Raw genomic sequence first — 22,168 nt, 5'->3', positions numbered from 1 at the left:
ACAATGTAATTGTATATAAACTGCTGTTTCTACTCTTAGTGTCTTGTTAAAGTCAGGGACCTTTCAATACAATGCTATTGACCGTGGACAACAAATAGCGTTTACATGACGGTTCAAAATAAACCAAAAAAAATCACTATGTTGTGAATAAAAGTTTACTTTTAATTATATAAGGATCTCATTTGTGTAAAGTCACGGTCCAGCGGGCTTTGTCTGGTAGGATGGGGATGATTGAGTCGTGTATTTGTATGTGTTTGGGCGATTTATTTACCTTGTACTTTGCACTCCTATCATGTGTTTAGCTTCATAGTTCATATCCGTCAACCCCTTATCAGTGCCCTAACCTTATTACAGACCAATTCAGATCTTATTGGTCACCCCGTGCCCCTTATAAATCTCAACGTTCATCCTAAAAATTCCCATCACAATGGAGACACACAAACAAATAGATTGTTTTGTCTCCCGTATTGAAACGGCTGTATGCCGTATTGACTTGAAAACTCAATTTCCCTGTACAAGAATACGGGTCAACCGTATGGGTTGTACAGGTATGACAGCTCATCAGATTCCTCCTGCGGGAAAATAAATTTGATTCTGATTCAGCGCTACCCACTTTTCCCCCACGATGTCAACACCCAGCTCAACGTTTGTTGGGGGTCACACATTCATGCACTCGTTCACGATTCACGTTTCTGCCCTGCTTTTTACCTTTTCAGAAGAAAGGCGCATTCAGGAGGAGAAGGGGGAGATTAGGATTTGGACATTCCCTTGTGTCACCGCTGCCGTGCTCTCCTCTCTGGCCATGATGGAACAGGCGCTGGACGAAGAGGTGGACCTCCACAACAGCGAAGAGGTGACAGCCGTTGCGATGATTTCAGCAGCGCCGATAAAAACTCTAGGCCATGGCCTCAGATCGTGGATAGCCCATGCACGAATGGAAAATAAAAAAATTCTCCAGTACAGGGGCTACTATACTTACAAGCGAGTTAGGTTCCAGAGGTCTATTCGTAAGTCGATTTGTTCGTAAGTCCAACTTTACTGCTGTCGATTCCAAACATGTTGTACGGCATGTACACTAAACACGGAGAATGGCTTTAAAAGTAGTATTTTCTCCCGTAGATGTAGATGGCACTGGTTATTCACGTTCTACAGATGTAGATACCACCACCACCATCTATTGCGTGGTGGTTGAACTTACGATTCTCGGTCAGAACAGGCAACTGGACATGTAGACAGGTTTGTCCGTATCTCTTAAAGTTTGTAAGTCGAATGTTTGTAAGTAGAGAGGTCCCTGCAGTGTGTGCGACTGTGGTCACCTAGAACAGACCGTAACAACGCAATTCCCCCAATCCACAAATACGAAGGAGACATCACAGCGATACATCTCTGCTGCTGCTCCTGACACGGTTATCTGGCTTGACCACCTGAATGTGAAATTGCATTTGTTGCTCTGCATCTACATCAGCCGTACGACAAGAACAAGAACCTAAGACAGTTTATCTTTGTATATCAGGGCAGGGGAACTTTAAATCCCGTGGGCCACATTTGAGCCCACTACTTCGTTTCACACGGCCCGCACGGCGTCACAAGGTCTACCGCTTCATAAAATGGCCCGCAAACAATATATGTCTGCCATCGCAAAGCAGCTTAGTTGCACCGATTGGGTACGAGAGGGAAGAGGGAGATATTTCCATCTGGCAATATTTTTCTCACTTTCACGTGCTCAGCCACTTCTGTGGCCCCATAAAGGTTGGCTCGCCAAAGGTATGAAACATCCCGCAACCCCCGATCTATGTAAACCGAACATGTCTGCAAACCTAATCATCGTACCTACTGTGTGTGCTGTTCTGCAGGATTCGTTTTTCCAGGATATCGATATGTTGCAAAAGCATGGGATAGTAAGTATTTCAAAATTTGCTTTGTATTTTTCGTGAGTCTTGCAAAGATTAAGGTATGACACTATGGGGCAATGAGTTGTCTGTGGTGACAGTACAACAACTGGATTTCAGACTGTGGAGTTTGAGTTTCCCCCCCTCATGCTTGGGTTTCTCTGGGTACAATAAATTACGCTTTTGAACCAAGAAAGTTAACTAATTTTTAGGTAATTTATCTACCTTGTGGGTAATTTTTCAAATTTTGACCATGACACAGTGGCTTATAAGTTTTCCTCAATTTATGGGGTTCTGTTTGTGCGATTTCGTATAAATGCGGCTACCAAAATTTGTTATCCAGTATGCGGTTTGAATTCACTCATATGCGGTCAGACGTGGGACAACATTGTGTTTACTGTATGTGCAACTCAGCCGGCAGCTGTTTTGTAGTGTGCCCTTATTTTGGAACTCATCTACCACAAAAAAGAGAGGGAAACGTACGCTCTTGCGAATGATGTTAGGGGAAGATATATCGTCTCATGAAGCAGACATATTTTTGGTTAATATATCCGCAGCACAAATCAACAGGGCATTGAATGCCAAAACCAAATCAAATAGCAGTGAAACTGCCCAAGTAATTAAAACGATAAAAAATACCGTACATTGCAGGAGTAACTGATAAACTAGCCAGATGTTTGGAAAAACAAAACATCCGAGTCAGATTTGGCACGGTACATAAAATACAGAAATGAATATCTGGTACAAAAGATGGATTACCGAAGCTATCAACAGAAGATGTGTACAGGATTAACTGCACGTGTGGAAAATGTTATGTTGGGCAAACAGGACGAATGATCAGCAAGAGACCAAAGAACGTTTGAAATATATTAAATGCTCCCAAATACAACTGTCAGCAGTAGCAGAACACGCGTGCCAACAAGGACACTCAATTAATTTTGATAATGTTGAAGTTTTGTGCAAAACTAGCTCCTACTGGCCAAGACTAATTAGAGAATCTATCGAAATTGAAATAAATACAAATAATTAGGGCTGCGTGGAAGCGAATCATCATATACTACATTATTTAAATGCATGCCTATAAAGGGCACCATACTTCAATAGGGATTACCGTTGGTATGACTATTTTAATGCACACAATAGACAGAAAGGACAAGATCAAAGGGCTTGTACAATGCACATACATAATGTAGGTTGACTCAGTAATCCCCCCCCACTTTGCGCAAGAGCGCAGAAGCGTGGTCACCACATCTACGCCTCTATATAAGGAACGAAACAGTTAGACTTCTCCACAAATCTGGCTGTCGCCTGATGAAGCTAGTTGTAATTTACCACGTAGGCTCACGAAGTGGTAATTACTGGCAAAGCGTCGTACTCCGATTGTAAATGTTTTGGCTCTCCAACACACCGGTGCTGTACTAGTGACGAATTGGCATGTTCTGTTTACGTAACAACCCTTACTAGTTGGTTGTGTCGGGTGGTGGCATGTTTTAACAACACATTTATATATTTCTGCGATCTCACCCAAAAAACCCTCTATTATGGATATCCACAGTAATAACCAGGACAACTCCAGGATTTGAACCGTGAACCTCTGCAACAAATGGCAAACATGCTACCTCTGGGCCAAGTCACTGCCCTAAACTTGTACTTTGGCTAAACATCCCAAGCAGTGCCTTTGTAAAAATGTCTTGGTGACATGATGAGACTTTGCTGGATACTAATTATATTTGGTCAGTGAAATTCGTCAGCATCATTAGCCCTGGTCTATCCACTGTTGGATGAAGGCCCCCACACACCGTCCTAATTATTTTGTATCTCTATATCAAAGAGTTTACTTGTGAATATATAATTTCTGTTTTACGTGTCATTTTCTATTCAACATGCATATTTAAACGTACCCTCAGAATGTGGCTGACATAAAAAAGCTGAAGACTGTGGGGATCTGCACCATTAAAGGCATACAGATGTGCACAAGGAAGACATTGTGCAACATAAAGGGCATCTCGGAGGCAAAAGTGGATAAAATTAAGGAGGCGGTATCTAAACTAATCGTGAGGAGACTGCCACCCACCCACTACTCTCTTGAATGTGAACTTTGCTCTGCTTCCAGACATTTTTTTGTGGAAATACCAGCATTGTGTAACGGAACATCTACTTAAAGCACACAACATAGGACAATTATTTTCACCTTCATTTTTCCACAAGATACATTGTTCAGTATCAATTATTTAATTTAAATAGATTCTGAAGTTCGAAATACGTGTATCAGTCACTTCTGTGAAAATTAATTATATGGATTTCTTATGTTATGTTAAATTCGCATTACCTTTGCAGTTGCTTGAGCTAGGTTGCACCGCTTTGTGAAAAAAAATCTGTCCTTAAATCATGAAAATCGCCAGGTGAGAAATGACACTGTGTAAAAAAATTGGCCCTGGGTAGTAAGTGTTATTTTCTAATTGCGTATGCCTCAAAAGTACAGAAAATGGCTATTATTCCCCACAAACTTTGCTTTTGTGACCAGGACAGTGATATTTTGAAATTTACCTATTTTCAATGAGAATTCCAGATAGATTCAGTGCTGAGTAAACTTGGAGTAACTTCTAGAACATTCTAGAACTTTCCAGTAATATAAATAGTAGTATAAATACAGGGGCCTTAAGCCCACCAGTTCAGTTTAGTTCAAGCTGCCTAAGTGGATACATATCTGCATTTTCCTGAGATGGCATCAAGAGGCTGCAAGCATCTGGCAGATGCATTTTGCTATGTCTGCGGCAAATTTATCAAGACAAGAGCGAAAAAATACTCTGGAAGCATCTGCTAAGATGTGTGAGGCCTACAAGGCATATTTCGGCATGCCTGTCGAGGATTAAGACAAACACTGGGGACTTAATTTCACCTGCGAGCAATGCAAAACAACTCTGGAAGGTAAGTTGGACAATTGTTGCTTGGAATTTTACGTTATAAAATTTGTGAAAAAAATGTGAATTGTAAGAATGTTTTTATTTTAACATATTTTGCAATATTCAATGTCATTGAAAAAACATATTATATATGAAAAATAACACGATCTAACCCAAAAACCTTTATTATGAATAATATTGGTCGCAAAAGCCTACGTGTTAAAATGAAAAATATTGCGAGAATCTCTTACACGTTAGTCATGGGTGAAATAAATGTATTTTTGTAGGATGGTAAAGAGGGGAAAAGAGAGCCATGAAGTTCGCTATCCCAAGAATTTGCCGGGAACCCACTGACCAGTCAAGCAACTGCTACTTCTACATGGTGGACCCCTCCAAACATCGGACTGGCAAGAATGCACCTGCTATCACGTATCCGGACCTTCCTTCATCCATCGCCCCGGTGCCTCACTGCCATGAGCTCCCTGCCTCTGGAGAGAGAGCAGCCATTTTTAGAAGAGAGCAGCAAGTCAGAGAGCGAGGAAGACGTAGATCCAGATGACAATTTCAGAGGTGGAGCTGAGGAGAGAAACCTATACTACCCAAACCAAAAATACCTCAACGACTTGATCAGAGATCTTGGTCTCACCAAGTCCAATGCCGAGCTTTTGACGTCTAGGATCAAGCAGTGAAACTTGTTGGATGCAAGTGTGCAAGTTGCAGATCAGAGGAAGCGTCACCAACCTTTTTGCAGCTTCTTCACCCGTCAAGATGGGCTCTGCTTCTGCCACAATGTGACCAGTCTGTTCGAGGCAATCAGAATCGCCTGTAACCAGAATGAGTGGCGCCTCTTCATTGACAGCTCATCCAGGAGCCTCAAAGCCGTGCTGTTCCATAATGGTAACAAGTACCTGTCTCTTCCCCTGCCTCACTCGGTGCACCTCAAAGAGGATTACAACAGCATCAAGACCTTGCTGGATGCCTTGAAGTATGAAGAGTACAGCTGGGAGGTCATCAGAGACTTCAAAATGGTGGCATTTCTGATGGGTCCCCAAGGCGGTTTTACTAAGTTTCCCTGCTATCTTTGCCTTTGGGACAGCAGGGACACCAAAGTGCACTACCACAGGCAGGACTGGCCACAGCGGACCGAGTTGTCTGTGGGGAGGAACAACGTCAAGTGGGAGCCAGTGGTGGACCCCCGGAAGGTGCTGATGTCATCACTACACATCATATTGGGCCTTATGAAACAATTTGTCAGAGCTTAATGCAGCAGTCGTGCTGTGACGGTTCCACCTGAAGACGGAAGCTTGTGTTGCCTCCGAAACGTCGTGATTTTTATTAAATTTTTATTTTACTTTTATTAATTTTAGTTACGTGACTTTACCGAAAAAACCTAAGAATATGTAGATAAGGAGTCAGCATCCTTCAAGTACCTTCAATACTTCTTTCCTAAGCTGTTTGAGGCAAAGGTCAAAGCCAGTGTCTTTGTCGGACAAACAGATAAAGAAGATCCTGGAGTGCAATGAATTCCCCAAGAAGCTCACTCGTAAGGAGAAAACGGCTTGGAACAGCTTTGTTACAGTGGTTCAGGGCTTCCTGGGCAATCACAAGGCCGAAACCTGTGTGGAGCTGGTTGAGACTGCTGAAGAACTACGGCACAATGGACTGTTGGATGTCCTTCAAAGTCCATATCCTTGATACTCATCTTGATAAATTTAAGGAGAATATCCGAGCGTACTCGGAGGGGCAATGCGAGCGCTTCCACCAGGATAGACTGGACTTTGAACGTCGCTACCAAGGACAGTATAACGAGAACATGATGGGAGACTACATTTGGGGGCTGATTCGTGAAAGTGATTTACAGTATAATCGTAAATCTAGAAAAACTACTCACTTCTAAATCTTTTGTAGTCATTTTGGTATTACTTTATCATAAATACATGTTAATTTTGATTCATATGTGGTTTTTTGACTTTATGTGAACGAAAAGACACAAATTCGCCCGTTTTCTCATTGAAAGTAGGTAAATTTCAAAATATCACTGTCCTGGTCACAAAAGCAAAGTTTGTGGGGAATAATAGCCATTTTCTATACTTTTTAGGCATAAGCAGTTAAAAAATAACAGTTACTACCCAGGGACAAAAATTATGTTACATAGTGGTATTACAGGCCCAATAATTTATCATTAAGATTTAAACATTTGATTTCGGTACAGTAGATTGTGAAGCAATGGAATGTATAATGGAAGTGTCACTCAAACTGATTTATGTTTAATTACTATTATGTGTAAACATCTTCTTATGCACAGGAGCCAGGATTCCTGACCGCCCTTGAATACGGCGAAAAGCGAAAAAACGTTTTCCACATCTCAACAGGAAGCCAGGAATTCGAGTGCGTTTATTGAAAATTAGCAAAAGACAATATATTAAATAAGAGCTTCCACGCTCACTTATTTGGGTATGTTCTTACATGATTAAAATATAAATACATGAAATGTAAGGTTCAAAAGCATAATTTTACTATAAAACTCATTTTTTTCTATACAGCAAGCTACTTGGAGGTGGAGTTGAAAGTATGGCAATAACGGAAGCTTTTGGTGGTAAGTCACTGTACCAATGCAACATATACGGAGTAACATTATATCACCATTGGAACCTCATTCGCCAGTAAAAAAATATGATAATTGTTTTTTTACCCTTTTATCTGGCAACAAAACTGACACCTTTTTTTACAAGGAGTCATATTTGCATAGACCACAATACCTGCAGTCATAATGCAAACAAAAAAACATAACTCTGATAATGTATGCACTGTCCTTGAAGTTGATTGGTCCACACCTGAGACGAAGTTATGTTTTTGTTTGCATTATGACTGCAGGTATTGTGGTCTATGCAAATATGACTCCTTGTAACAAAGGTGTCAGTTTTGTTGCCAGATAAAAGGGTAAAAACCAATTATCAACAATATATCAGTTAATTCATTAAAATAGGTTTTGTATGGGATGCCGCCATGGTATAATGGTTGGGTATAAATCATCGTTCATTATCCTGGTGGAGCTAGTTTCATAAATCCCCCGCCGCTGTCCACACTCGGCAGTGTAAACGGGTACACCACTGTGAGTTGTTCGGCTGGTTGACATTGTTGGGATGAAATGAGAGTACTCCCACCTCTTCCAAGTTGTCTGGCCAGCATTAAAAGTGGGCCAAATACCCTCCAGAGGATCTCTATGGTTCCCTTCTGTGGAGGCCCTACTGCCAGCAGTCGTGTGTGCAATTTATTGCAGAGCTGCACCTTGACCTATTAATATGCTGTATACTGTGCAGTATTTTTGTAAATGGTCACATGAAGGGTGTATAGTAAATGAGGTATTTTCTATGTTTGTCATTTTTTAGAATTCAGAACTGGAAAGACGCAGATGGCACATACCTTCTGTGGTATGATTAGTGTTTTAAAATGCATTTTTTTCACGAATATATTGTATGTTTTTACTTTAATATGTATTGATGTCACTAACATTGTGCCAATGTAGTCACTGCCCAATTAGCAACTCCAAAAGGGTATGCTGGAGGAAAAGTTATCCTTATCGACACAGAAAATACATTGTATCCTTTAAAAACTCAACATTGTCGTGTTTGTTGTTTATCCTGAATGTATGTACACACTTAAACTGCCCAGTAGGCGACTGCCAAAAGTATTGTTTGAAAAAGTATTTGCCAAAAACCAGAGGTGTGGACTCGAGTCATGTGACTTGGACTCGAGTCAGACTCGAGTCATGAATTTGATGACTTGCGACTCGACTTGGACTTGCATAACAATGACTTTGTCCCACCTCTGAGATGTGGACTCGAGTCATGTGACTTGGACTCGAGTCAGACTCGAGTCATGAATTTGATGACTTGCGACTCGACTTGGACTTGCATAACAATGACTTTGTCCCACCTCTGCCAAAAACCATATCGTGTCACATTGATAATTATATTTTTCTTATAAAAGTCGTATGCATCTTGATTGAAATTCAATGAGATAAATATATATATATTTTTGTTAAGACAGCACTACTTTGAATGAAAACTCAAACTCTTAAAATAGACATACAACACATAACTCTAACAAATGTGTAAGTAAATAGTGTTCGGTTTAAGATTATTAGCTCATTGAAATACCCTGACAAAAAATTATAGGAAGTTGTAAATATCGGACTTATTTTTGAGTTTTCAAATATATAAAGCACTGTACTTCATATATATTACAAAAACTTCCTTAATTGGCACGTGGAACAGTCGCCCAGAACGTCTGAGGGACATTGCGGAGCGGTTCAATGTGGATCCAGATGCTGTGCTGGACAATGTCCTCTATGCAAGAGCTTATACCAGTAAGAATGCTCACTGATAAATATCTGCATAAAAATCTATTTACAGATATACAGGACTGGACTAGAATGTTTCCAGATTTATTTTTTCGAGTTATTATTTATTCAGCTATGATCCCATTCAATACAACCTATTATGCAGGGACCGATGGACATACATTTGCTGTTAAAATAACTGATTTCTGATGTAACTCCTGTAATCTGTATCTCTCCTTAGTACCTCACACGCCAACTTGGTGTCAAACATTTAAGAATCTGTAAAACATTCCAAATATGGTGTAATTTTTCTAGCTTGTCAAAGTGCACCACAACTTCAAAATTGTAAGCTAGCTTCAATTCAGAATATGAAACGGGTTAATATTGATCTTGAGAATAGGTTTTTCCCCTATTTTCTGGCAACTAAACAGGTGTTAAGATGTTAAAACACCAAACTGAAACCTTTTACAAGGAATCATGTCTGCATTAACCACAATACTTGTGGTCAGAATGCAAACAAAACACATACTCTGATAGTATATGCATTGTCTTTGAAACTGATTGGTCCACACCAGAGACAGCTTTCTTTGGAGCCTCGTCTCAAAAGGTGTTAGACCAGAAGACGCCAAAAGGCGTACAGCACAAAGACAAGCATTATCAGAGTAATGAGAGCTCGGGGTGAGCAGCGACCTCATGGGACCTCCTTAGCCAGTATCAAAATGAGAATACCTATCAAAATACCAGTAAAAATATGAGAATACCTATTCTCATATTTTGGTACTGGCAAAGGAGGTGCCATGAGGTAATATTGATCTTACTAGCCATGGAATGTCTTACGTATTGACCAGTTAGTACTTTGGGAGTATTTATTTTAAAAAGGCATCATATTTGATACCTGTTGAGAACAGAGGACTCAAAACTCCAGTTTTTTTTTATTGTGTTGAAACTCCAGTTGGAAAACCATGATTACTAAATGGCTGACATGAATACAATCATTAATCCGTTGTGCTATGTGTCAAGTGCTGACATTTGGTAAGATAATATTTCAGCCAAATATTGCTACTTTCTAAAGGTGAACACCAGATGGAGTTGCTGGACTATGTTGCTGGAAAGTTCCACGAGGAGGGAGGAATGTTTAAACTTCTGGTAAGTTAAACAGTACTGTGAATTTTTCTTATACAATTTCGTACTTTTTAAGCTGAATACATCTTTTATGAATTCAATTTGAAAGCAAGGTTTAAGTTGATATTGCATAGAAATATATTTTGAAGAAAATGTGTTGTTTACAGGCTCGAGTCATATAAAATGCCCGTTTCTCATAGTAATGCAGCTACATATATACAGTTCAGTTGAAAGTAAAATACAAGTCGTGCGCAATTGTTCGAGGTAGCATAAAAGGCTCCAGATTGCAATAGCTTGTCAGGAATGGAATAACCTAACTTGACGAGACTGGGAGCAGCAGAATATACCAGGCAATTTATTCTTGTGTGAAACCTTACAAGGGAGGTAGTAATGCCCATCTTGACTTCGCTGCAGATAATAGACTCCATCATGGCACTTTTCCGAGTGGATTTCACTGGGCGTGGAGAGCTGGCTGACAGACAACAGAAGCTCGCGCAAATGCTGTCACGGCTACAGAAGATTTCAGAAGGTTCACAACCGGCATCTTGCTTCTTGCACAAAGTCAATGTGTTATTTGTCAAAAACAAGTTGTAGGTTTTTTTAATGAATGTTTTGCCTTGCAGAATACAACGTTGCCATTTTTGTCACAAATCAGATGACTGCAGATCCAGGGGCCGCAATGAGGTAAAGTTATAAATGGAAGAGGAACTGCTCACTTTAAACTTATATATTTTAAAGTGCAGTGTGACAATGTTACAAAATGTACATCTGTTTTTCCCTTTAGCTTTCAAGCTGACCCGAAGAAGCCGATAGGGGGGCACATATTAGCACATGCATCCACAACGCGCATCAGCCTCAGGAAAGGGAGAGGAGAAATTCGCATCGCAAAAATATATGACAGGTGGGGTTATGCGGCAGAGTACAGAACTATACACACTGATCAAGTTACGGATATTAATTTACAGCTTTGTCACAGCCATGTTGGTCATGGAGGTTGTTGTGCCAGAATTTTCTACGCTGGTAAATGCAGTTCAGAGAAAACATGTTGTTGACAAGTGCTATTACTTCATAGAACTGCGCTAACCGTTGCACCACCACTCCACCTATACAGTTTGTTGTTTATAGATGTATTGGAAATAGCTATGGTGGTTGCAAGTAAACCAATATGGGTATTTACCTTCAGTTTTCAAGATCTTTGTTTTGTTGTTTTATTTACAGTCCAGATCTTCCAGAAAATGAAACATCGTTTGCCATAACAGGCGGAGGAGTTGCAGATGCGAAAGAATGAATAACAGGAAAAAGTCATCTGGAACAACCTAAATATGCACAACTTCCAGTTTAAAATATTTAAATAACATGCAGTTCTAACAGTTCTATCTTTTATTACACATTCATGGTCCACATTGTGCTCTTTTTACGTGTATTTATATTTTAACAAACGTTAACTTAAAGTTACATTTTAGAACCAACGTTTAAATATAGTAATTTTGTAGTGAGTTCAAATGAGTCGCAGACGTACTCTTGGAGGCAACACATTTATTTAACACCAACACACGGGATAACTGCCCCTTAACAGAATAACAACCTGTGGTGGTGATCACCAGGCTAACTACACTAGTCATGACACTAGTTACAACGTGACTGGTGTAGTTAACCAGGTGGTGACCACCAGGCTAACTACACTAATTAAAACGTAACTAGCTACTACAGACCGGACCACACCTAGGGTCCAGTTCCACGTGTTGGAGACTCGGTAGAACGTAGACGAAGGTTTCTTCAGGATGAACAACAACGCCGGCCCCTCAAGGGGACCCGGCTTATATCCTCTGCAGCGTGGCTGGCTCCACCCTTGGCCACGACCACCTTCAAGAATCCTCGAGCAGGATCTGGACCCTGACCATGTGACCACCGCTAGACCCCACTTGGGGCCCCTTTGTAGACTTAACCGGTCACATGTCCTCTCGGGTAAACCAGAGTGCCATGGGCTTTAGGAACCCCTTTCCTACGGCCAGCACTTCCACACCCTATCCTGTAGGGCTGGCACTGCACGCCAAGCGTGATGCCAACCAGCGCTCACCGAGCCCCTCTAGGGCCGGTACTACACCCACATCATAGTGGTGTCCGCGATGTCGTTCCATCGCACGCCATGCCTCTCTAGGGCCGGCACTATACAGTGACATCCCGCAATGTTACTACAAATTGATATAAGACCAACATAACCTTACATTAAGTCCGATTAAACGTGCTGTTATCTTGTGTATCTTTGCGATTAGTACGTACAATAAAATCACAAGCACATGCATACCTGTGAAATTCAGCAGTTTATTTGAAAGATGCAAAATATGGTAAAAATACACAAATCTTTCTGAAATGAAGACCTCTTTACAATACTGTTTTAAAGGACAATACTTAATGGCATATCTGGATAACCTTGAAGTTGGCGTGCCTGCAACTAAAGAATACTGGAAAAGTTCAACAGTTCAAATCCTCTTTGCTCATCAATGAGACGGCATTCGGTGTGCTGCGAAATGTATTTTAGAGCCCTTAAACAAAAATCACAAATTTTATTGGAAATAAATAGTTAAAAGTACAAAAACCTGTAAAAGTCACCTATACTCTTTCTCAATGGCTTATGGATGTGTAAAGCATTGGGCCGTATAAACTTCACGTTATATAAACACACAAAGTACAACAAAAAAATGTAAAGCCACGTTTTAGGCAGTGCTTTGGATATTTCAACAAAAACTTTATAAGCTCTGATAAGTGTAAAACACAAGATAAATAGGCATCACACACACGGACCCAAAATATGGCTAAAAACACGAGGGTTGCAAGCATGAGGTTACTTCAGAGTTTTTAAACGTGTTTCAATACAACAAATAACATGGAGCATCGAAAACAATACAGACTTCCACTTAATATATATCTCATGACGAAATATACGTGGGAGATCTAGTCCTGAGGCAATAAAAAATATAAACCCTGATGCAAACATCCTACATTGTGCTAATCAACAGTGCTCCAGTGACAGGACAGGTAATGCACACAACTCAATAGGCACGCAATCTGCAGATTCCACACATTCACGTGCTCAGCCTCACTGATGCCAGTATGGATTTTACATTATTTCTTAAACCGGCTAATACTACAGTACACATCTCCCACAGTACATAATAGTACTGAAGAAGCAACAACCGACAGGTCTGCTCCCGCTGCAAGACTGGGTATTGTCAGCCGAGCAATAGCCACTCATACACAGCGTCTCAAGTCAAAAGAATACCTTTTGCTTGTCTTGCCATGCCAACGTTCTTTTAAAACACAGGTATAAACTTACAATTCAGTTTGAGAATTTGCAAGAGGATATGCTATTTAAATAGCCATGCTTGGCAGCTGGTACACAATAGCTCGGGTATAGGTTGAGTGTTCTTGTTGCCTGCACACAGATTAAATACCTGAATTACATCCGCCTGTGATTGTTTTACAGCCAAAATAATGGCTTAATTTACTGTACTTTTTATCGTTAATACTGTATTGGCTTAATCATTAAATTAAGATGTGGAAACATCTTTGTAAAACCGCTCAATGTTACACTAGCCAAAGTATTTTCTCCACGGAAAAAAAACATTGGTAAAATGTTCCAAGGCAAAGGACCTGTTTCTTTATAATTTATGCAAAAAAATAACATCATTTCAGTATAACATCTATAAAATCAAATAGCTATTTAAAGATACCTTTTCCAAAAGTTGCACCTTTACTTTCAGTGATGGTACACCCTTTGACAAAGTGATAGAGGAAACATGTTTAAGCTAAGAGAGTACTAAAATGCGTTTTTATTGCAAATTATGTTTTTATTTTACATTGCAGACATCCAGTCTAAGCGGCTGAAAAAAGTCCTGATTTTAGACAGCAACAACAAGCACACAGCCCGCACCACCTTCCACTGCGATGCATGCTCATAAGTGCAGGTGTACGACTGGGCAGATGATGTATAGATGTGTGTAGGTTATGGTGCCACTCAACATACAAGTTCGTTATTTTCACGCTCAAGCCCCCTGGTTTTATTAATTTGCCTGTTAAACTGAAGAAGTCACTGCGAGCTTCAAGACAATCCCTCAATATTTACTGGTTACTCAACAAGAGTTGAAAAATGCACTACAGTCAATGCATAGAGTTTAGGCATAACAAAGTGAAAAGAGGGTTTAAAAAAAACTTAAACTTCACATTTACATACGCTGCATATTGAGTGGAACCTAAATGCAGGTGTATAGGTGTGTGTGTGTAGGTATTTGGGCATGGAACAATTCACCCCAATTGTAATTTGATGAACTGTCACGATTCAGTCGCAAATCAATTTAAGAATCTATTCCAATTGTGACATGAATTGACCTAATCTATTAGTATGCATGTATCCAGAGAGTAATGATTAATAGATGTGCGGGTCAGGTGTGCATGCAGGGGTTTAGCTGTGCAGACATGAGCAAGCAGGCCGTGTGTGCAGGTGCATCGGTGTACATGTCGTAAGTCTGTGCAGACACCAAGGTGTGTGTGTGTGCGCGAGTGACAAGTGAGCGGTGCTGTCACGTGGAAGCTGCAGATGCTGCATGAGGGCGTCGCAGGGCAGTGGTGATTGGTGCTTGTGTTTCACGGCCTCCTGCAGGAGCAGCTCCGGGCTCATGTGGCCCGGCCTGCCTCAGCACGTCTGTGGCCCACAAAAAGCATGGTAGCCGTGAGAGGCACCACGGCCGGAAAAAGCCCAATTCTAGACCCCGTGGGCCAAGGACCGTCCCTATATTTATATAACAACCATATCAGCTCCTGGGACGCTTGCGGAATCATTAAACCTAGCCACACATTCAGTCGATAGAAATGCACATCAGATTGATTTTCTGCAAAGCTAAGTAACAAGAAAGTTATGGAAGAAAAATATTAAATATATACTTTAAAAATAATGCTTCCAAAGCATTTGTTTAAAATAGATATAAAATTGTATACCTCTACCATTTTAATGAGGCTTACTTTTTAAACTCGAAATTAAACATCCCTATTCTTTACAAAGGTAACATTTTACATAAACCTACAATTATTCTTAGAACAACAAAATATTAATATTAGAGGCAACACTAATCTTTTGACGCTTAAAAACAATACCTTATTTTATACTCACAGCATATTTAGTATTTAAATGATGACAAAGACTTGCCCGATTCTCACAAGCAGAATATGCAGCCCTGTGTGTATGCCGCTACTCCAGATCCCTCCCAAACCCCTGACGAACATTCGGGAGGGCCGAGTCAGTTACCATCCTCTGGAGGTGGCCAGCTCGCCATGCACTCGGAAGCGGTAGATGCAGGTGTACTCTGAATTGCCCCAGTTGCTCAGGATGCGGAGCTCCACAATCCCAAATGGATGTGCCGCCGTCGAGTTCTGCAGAACACCACCACACAATCATGGCTTCACCAACTAACAGCCGCCGAGGGGAGGTGGGGTAGGGATTAGGGTAAAGTTCGGGGTTGGGGTGAAGTTATGGTTAGGGGGGTTAGGGACAGATATATGGCTAGGGCAGAGGATGAGGCCATGGTTATGGTCAGAGCAGAGTTAGGATTAATAGAGGGTTTGGCTTAGGGTGTTGATGAGTATAAGGCAGGGTTAGGCATTAATTATAGACCCCATGGAATGTTTTACAGTATCAGGAGGTGTTGTTTAAGGACATATTTTGACTTAAAACGTTCGTGACTGCAGGAATTTATATTCTTTGATTCTTTCGATAAAGTCACGTAGATGGAAGAAACATAAAAAATTAGAAAATAAAAATAACCACGACGTTTTGATCGCAACACAAGCTGTCGTCATCAGGAAAAGGGGGTAGCCTCTAAAGGCAAACTGTTTATAAAGGTGAAGTATTGGAAAATGACGGCAGGAAACTCCTTGACGGGAACACACTTCTTTTATTAAATCTTGACTTGTAACAATACGACGCGTGGCCTCTCTTCTTCACAATGCGGTCACCATACAACGGTACAACTCGTGACCTCTTCTTCTTCACCCTGCGCTTCTCTTGACTCTCTGGATTCTGTGCTGCTGGCTCTCTGTGCCTCGTGTAGACTCCGCGCCTCGGCTACACTCCTCTCTCGCCTCGTGTAGACTCTGCGCCTCTGCTACACTCTCCACTCGCCTCGTGTAGACTTTGCATCTCTCTCTCTGGCTACACCGTATGCATACTCGGCTCGTGTAGACCTTCCTCTCTCTCTGGCTACACCGTATGCATACTCGGCTCGTGTAGACCGTTCTCTCTCTCTGGCTACACACTATACATTACTCAGCTCGTGTAGACCGTTCTCTCTCTCTGGCTACACACTATACATTACTCAGCTCGTGTAGACCGTTCTCTCTCTCTGGCTACACACTATACATTACTCAGCTCGTGTAGACCGTTCTCTCTCTCTCTGGCTACACACTATACATTACTCAGCTCGTGTAGACCGTTCTCTCTCGCTGGCTACACACTTATACCTTACTCTCCTCTATTCTCCATTACTCTCCTCTCCGGGCTCTATCTCTGCACCTTCGTCTTCATTCTTAGATGGTTCCACTTCTGCCCCCTGCTCCTCTGTGCATCACCTTATATACCTCTTCTTCCCGGGAGACGGAGCGGATGCGGACCTCAACGTCGGCACCGCTCCTCAGTTACCCAATCCCCACGCGCTATCCCTACGATCCGGTTCCGCTCAGCGCGTGTTTCCACTCCCCGACCAATCACACCGCGCTGCTACCCGATCACTCCCTCTGGGCGCGTCACCGGCACACAGCCAATCAGCAGCACTACCCCCACCCGCGCACTGACGCCTGCTCCTCCCCGTCAGCGCGCGTCACCACACACACACCCGTACATACGCGCTGGCACACGACATATACACCCAGCGCGTATCACCACTACATCACCCCCTCCCACATAGCTCGCAGCCGGCCCGGCTGCTAACAACAACCAACCGCGACGATAAAACGACAACCAACAAAAAAAAACCCCGTAACCCCCCGAGTGTGCCCCGTAACATAACACAACAACAACAACAACAAGAATAACTATGTACAGATTGACAATGAACACGAAAAGTCAACAATAACACGATACGAGCAAATTCGAAAACGAACGCGCCCCACGTCCCTGCGGCTACACGCAGTGACGAGGCGCTCCAACTGCCCCGACTCCTCACGAGGCAGGTCATGCAAAGTAGCACGACCTGGCGCGAGTCCGTCTGGCTGGTCCATCGTATGGGGCGGGACACTGACGACCGTCCGGCGGTTCCGGCTGCTCCAGACGGCGCGGAACGGGCCTGAAAGGGCCGACCCCGCCGCGGAGATCCGGCCGCCGGTGATCGGCAGCTGTCAGTTCCGAGACACCTGGGAGCAGATCAGGCGAAAATACGTGTGGATCAGGCAGAGACATTTCCCCCTCTGGGTCGCCGGTCACGTCACACGCCCGGCCATCACGACACAAGGGGAGGCCATATGGAGGCGAGAACGGTTTCAGTCGGGAGGGGTGAACGTACCAACGGCGCTTTCCCCACTTTATCTGAACGCACTGGGGCCGTGCAACGCGCACGACCTCCACGGGTCCCCTCCACGGTCTCAACAATTTAGGCGACGTAGCCAAGGGTGCCTGAGGGCAATGCAGCCAGGCCCTGTCACCTGGTTTCCATTCGTGCATGGACACCTTCCGTGCCCGCAACCGTTCATTAGCAATTTGGCGAGCCCGCGAATTAAGCCGTGCGGCCTCCCTCGCCTCTGTCAGCTTGTGAATATTAAACTTAATATGTTCTGCCAAATTAGAATTAGTTCGTGGAGCGGACAGGCCAAGTTGCGTTTCCATTGGCGGGTCAGCTTCCCGACCGTACATCAAATAGAATGGGGAAAACCCCGTAGCTGCATGGGGGGCCATTCTATACGCGGCAAGGACTCCCGGGACCTGCAGGTCCCAATCTACATGTGCCTCGCACACCTGCTGGCACAGCATGGAAGTCAAAGTTTTGTGGAGTCTCTCCACCATCCCGTCAGTCTGCGGGTGGTACGGGGAGGTACGCACCTTCTTGGTACCCAACAGATCGCACACCTCTTGCAACAGTTTACTCGAAAATTTTTTACCTTGGTCGGTCAGCAGGCGTTCGGGAGCCCCCTTGTCCAGGACATAGCCCTGGACGAAGGCATCCGTCACAGCCGCTGCCGACTGGTTAGCGAGAGGCCACGCCATAGGCCATCGGGTAAAGTATTCGACCCCCACTAACAAATATTTATTCCCTCTCGGCGTGACTGGGAAGGGCCCCAAAATATCGAGTGCAACGAGCTCGTTGGTACGCGAGACCTGAATAGATTGCAGCGGTGGATTAGCTGCCACGGCCGGTGGTTTACGCCTGGCGCACTCAACGCACCCCTTCAGAATATGTACCACATCACTTCCCATTCCCGGCCAGTAATAGTCACGCTGAAGCAGGGCAAGCGTCTTGTTAACTCCCAAGTGCAAGAGGCGTTCGTGTGCCGCCAAGACAACCCTCCCCCTCAAAGCGGAAGGCACCACGAGTGCGTTCCGCCGGGACAAACTGTCCCATCTCAATAACACGCCCTGCTCAAGTACATAGGAGCCGGTACGCTCCTGGTCCCCCTCGGGACCCCCAACCTTGCGGCGCAATGCTAGCAGCGAGCTGTCCGCCATCTGGAGGCGGCCCCATTCGCTGAGCGACAGCGAGAGCAGCGAGTCCCGACCCTGAGAGGCAGTGGAATCATCCCCGATCGGTGCGCCCGCTGTCGCAGCCAGTGCCCCCATCACCCCCGCAAGCGTCGGTTTACAGCGCGCCGATCCCGACAAACACGCGCATTCATCACAAGGCAACAACCGCGACAAGCAATCGGCATTAGTGTGTCGCAACCCCTTACGGTACGTAGTCGTAAACTGATAGTCCTGGAGGACTTCCAACCAACGCGACAACTGGCCCGAGGGCTGGGCGACCCTCAATGAATACTGTAACGCCGCGTGGTCCGTTCGGACTGTAAAGTGACGACCATAGAGATATGGCCTAAACTGCTGCACAAAAAAAACAATGGCAAGCAGCTCGCGACGGGTGACACAGTAGCGCTGCTCCGCCGGAGACAACACCCTACTACCGTAGGCGACAACTCTTTCGACACCCCCAACGACTTGAGATAGCACCCCCCCAATGCCCGTGTTGCTAGCATCCGTGTCCAGCAAAAAGGGACTGGCAAAATCGGGATAACACAAGGGTGGGGCACCCACCAAGGCGTCCCGGAGGGAGCGAAACGCGGCCTCCTCCTCCGGTCCCCATTTGAACTTCACTCCCTTCGCCGTTAGAGCGTGCAAGGGTTTTGCAATAGTGGCGAAGTGCTCAACGAACCGCCGATAATAAGAAGCAAACCCGATGAAACTACGCACGTCGGAAACGGACGTAGGTGTCGGCCACGAACCGACACAATCCGTCTTCGCGGGATCGGTGGAGATCCCCGAAGAATCGACAATGTGACCCAAGTATCTAACGGACCTACGAAGGAGGTGACATTTGGCCGGTTTAAATTTCAACTTAGCCGATCGCATTCGCAAGAACACCCCTCTCAATCGCCGGAGGTGTTCTTCAAACGTTTTACTGAAAACAATGACATCGTCCATATAAATCAAGCATGTATCCCACTGCAAGCCCGACAAAACCAGCTCCATAAGTCGCTGAAACGTCGCTGGAGAGGAGTGAAGTCCCATGGGTAACCGGTTAAACTGGAACAGCCCCCCTGGAGTCCGAAATGCTGTCTTAGGTTTCGACTCTTCGTCGAGCGGCAACTGCCAAAACCCCGATAACAAATCAAGAGTCGAAAAATATCGCGCACCAGACAATGCATCGAGGGACTCATCCATCCTGGGGAGCGGATACGCGTCAGCCACAGAGATCTTATTCAGGCGACGGAAATCAACGCAGAATCGCAGGGACCCGTCCTGCTTCTTAACCAGCACAATAGGCGCTCCCCACGGGCTAGAGGAGGGCGAAATAATATCGGCTTCTAGCATATCGTTAACAGCCGACTGAACATGTTCCTTCTCCACGGGACTCAGTCGGAAGGGATTTAGCCTGACCGGCGCCGCATCGCCCGTTTCAATGTGATGGTGCAACAAATCCGTGCACCCAATGTCATACTTATGTTTACTGAATACATCAGAGAATTCAATGAGCAACTCGCGCAGCGCACCCAACTGCGCCGCCGACAAATCGTCCGAGGCGGCACATAGCGAATGGACCCACTCAAGGTCTTCCCTTGGCTCAACGTTCCGCGCGGGGCTCGAGCCCACCTGCGCAACCAACCCATCATCCCCAGGGACCTGCGCCGCGTGAGCCAGCACGGTGCCCTGCGGAATGACAGCTGGTCGCGACCCCGCGTTCAAAACCATCACAAACGGATCCCTGTCAGCCCGCACCAAAGTGTGAGCCACCGATAAATCAAGACCCCCGACAGCCTTGTTAGAAGGACCCAAAAGCATACTCTGTCCCGAAGCCTCCCTCACCCATGGTTTCCGCAACCGGAGGGGAATCAACATCTGTGAACCCGGGGGCACTTGCACTGTCTGCGTCGCCACCGCTTGTATCGTAGCGCACGCCGTCCGAATGTCAGTAGGGCCCGTCAAAAATGAAATCCGGCGACCCGATGGCAGTTCAATGCATCGTTGATCGATAAGAATTTTAATAGGCATTTTAGCCAAAAAATCAGTGCCCAAAAGACACGGAACTGCCAAAGAAGACGAAACGAAAACGGGTCCCGACAATTTGATATCTCCAATGCAAATGGACGCCCTAACCTGACCGATAATGCCCAACGATCCCCCATTAGCGGCGTAAAATGGCACATCCACTGGAAGCAGCGGACGACATTGGACTGGAAGAATATTATAAATGAGGTCCGATATAATAGTTGCCGATGCCCCCGTGTCCACTATCACCCTAATCTCAACCCCATCAATAGATCCCGTAACAACGGACGAACCCGCCGAAGCAGCCACAATTCTATGCCCCAATTCCGCCCATTCAATGTCTCCCTGGTCCCGGCCGAACCCCCCTCGCCGAACCGAATCCCCGAACCTTAACCGGCCCTCCTCCGCCGCAACGCGGCGTCCCATGTGTGCCGAATAAACAGGCCGAGCGTGTGAGGTGCCGCGACTTGCCGGGGATTGTAGAGATGACTTGGGCTCTCGGTCGTCGTCCAGCCGAGCTCCCATGGCGCGCTGCCGCGGAGCGCGGCACCCGGACGCCACGTGGCCCCGGAGGCCGCAGTTATAGCACGTGACGAGGGTCGGAGTAGATCTTGGTTGCTCCGACTTTCGGCCCGATCGCAGAGGCGACCGGGCCCCCGGCCTCCAGTCCCCTGGTCGTCCCGTGGCGAACGCCTCCTCTCGTGGGCTGACGACTTGGGGTTCGGCGACCACCACACCCGGGGCTGCGACGACAGCAGCGTTGCAACCAACGCCTTGCTTCCGTTGTAGGGCCTCGTGTGCTTGAATACTCGTGGCGACTCTCAAAGAAGAAATATCAATCTCGTCAGCTGTGTTGATAGGGACCCCCAGGTCCTGCGCCAACTTGAGCAGCTGCTCCAAAACCATCGCGTCTTGGCCCTCCTTGTCCATCCGAGGGAACGCAGCATCAGCAAGAGCCAGCAACGCCGTGCGATAGGCCAGCGCGGTCTCCGTGGCCGCTTTCCGTCTTGCGTAGAACTGATGGCGGCACGTAGAGGGAGGTCCGTAGACCCTGGCCAACAAACCCAGCGCATCCTTCAGCGTGGAGCGGTCCGACTTCCGTGCAGCCCTGAAGGCCGCGAGCGCATCGTCGTCCAGCATGGCGGGCAATGGCCGCAGCGCCGTAGCATCGGACCAC

At 45.0% G+C, this 22,168-nt stretch overlaps 2 protein-coding genes across 7 annotated transcripts in view; one reads left to right on the top strand and one right to left on the bottom strand.

Moving 5' to 3' along the window:
• Positions 1-642: 642 nt before the first annotated feature.
• On the top strand, positions 643-14,009 carry DMC1 (DNA meiotic recombinase 1). The gene is made up of 13 exons (XM_078594925.1): positions 643-853; positions 1,854-1,898; positions 3,797-3,943; positions 7,098-7,180; positions 7,336-7,388; positions 8,182-8,223; positions 8,319-8,391; positions 9,070-9,161; positions 10,207-10,280; positions 10,671-10,785; positions 10,880-10,940; positions 11,041-11,157; positions 11,475-14,009. Exons 1-13 carry the CDS (start codon positions 668-670, stop codon positions 11,542-11,544), a joined length of 1,158 nt encoding a protein of 385 aa, XP_078451051.1. The 5' UTR covers positions 643-667; the 3' UTR covers positions 11,545-14,009.
• The window catches only part of SUN1 (Sad1 and UNC84 domain containing 1), a 34,367-nt gene continuing 24,763 nt past the window's right edge, over positions 12,565-22,168 (bottom strand). For all 6 annotated transcript variants that reach the window (XM_078594924.1, XM_078594923.1, XM_078594919.1 and 3 more), the window contains 2 exons: positions 15,556-15,680; positions 12,565-14,955 (listed from right to left, as the gene is read on the bottom strand). In XM_078594924.1, the coding sequence (XP_078451050.1) occupies position 14,955; positions 15,556-15,680 (126 nt within the window). In that variant the 3' untranslated portion in view covers positions 12,565-14,954. The remainder of the gene's footprint in view (positions 14,956-15,555; positions 15,681-22,168) is intronic.

Source organism: Lampetra planeri, chromosome 5 (genome assembly GCF_965212315.1).
Source record: "Lampetra planeri chromosome 5, kcLamPlan1.2.h2, whole genome shotgun sequence".
Taxonomy (NCBI): Eukaryota; Metazoa; Chordata; class Hyperoartia; order Petromyzontiformes; family Petromyzontidae; genus Lampetra; species Lampetra planeri.
Note: the sequence above shows the minus strand (reverse complement) of the source record. Positions and strands in the feature narration are given on the sequence as shown.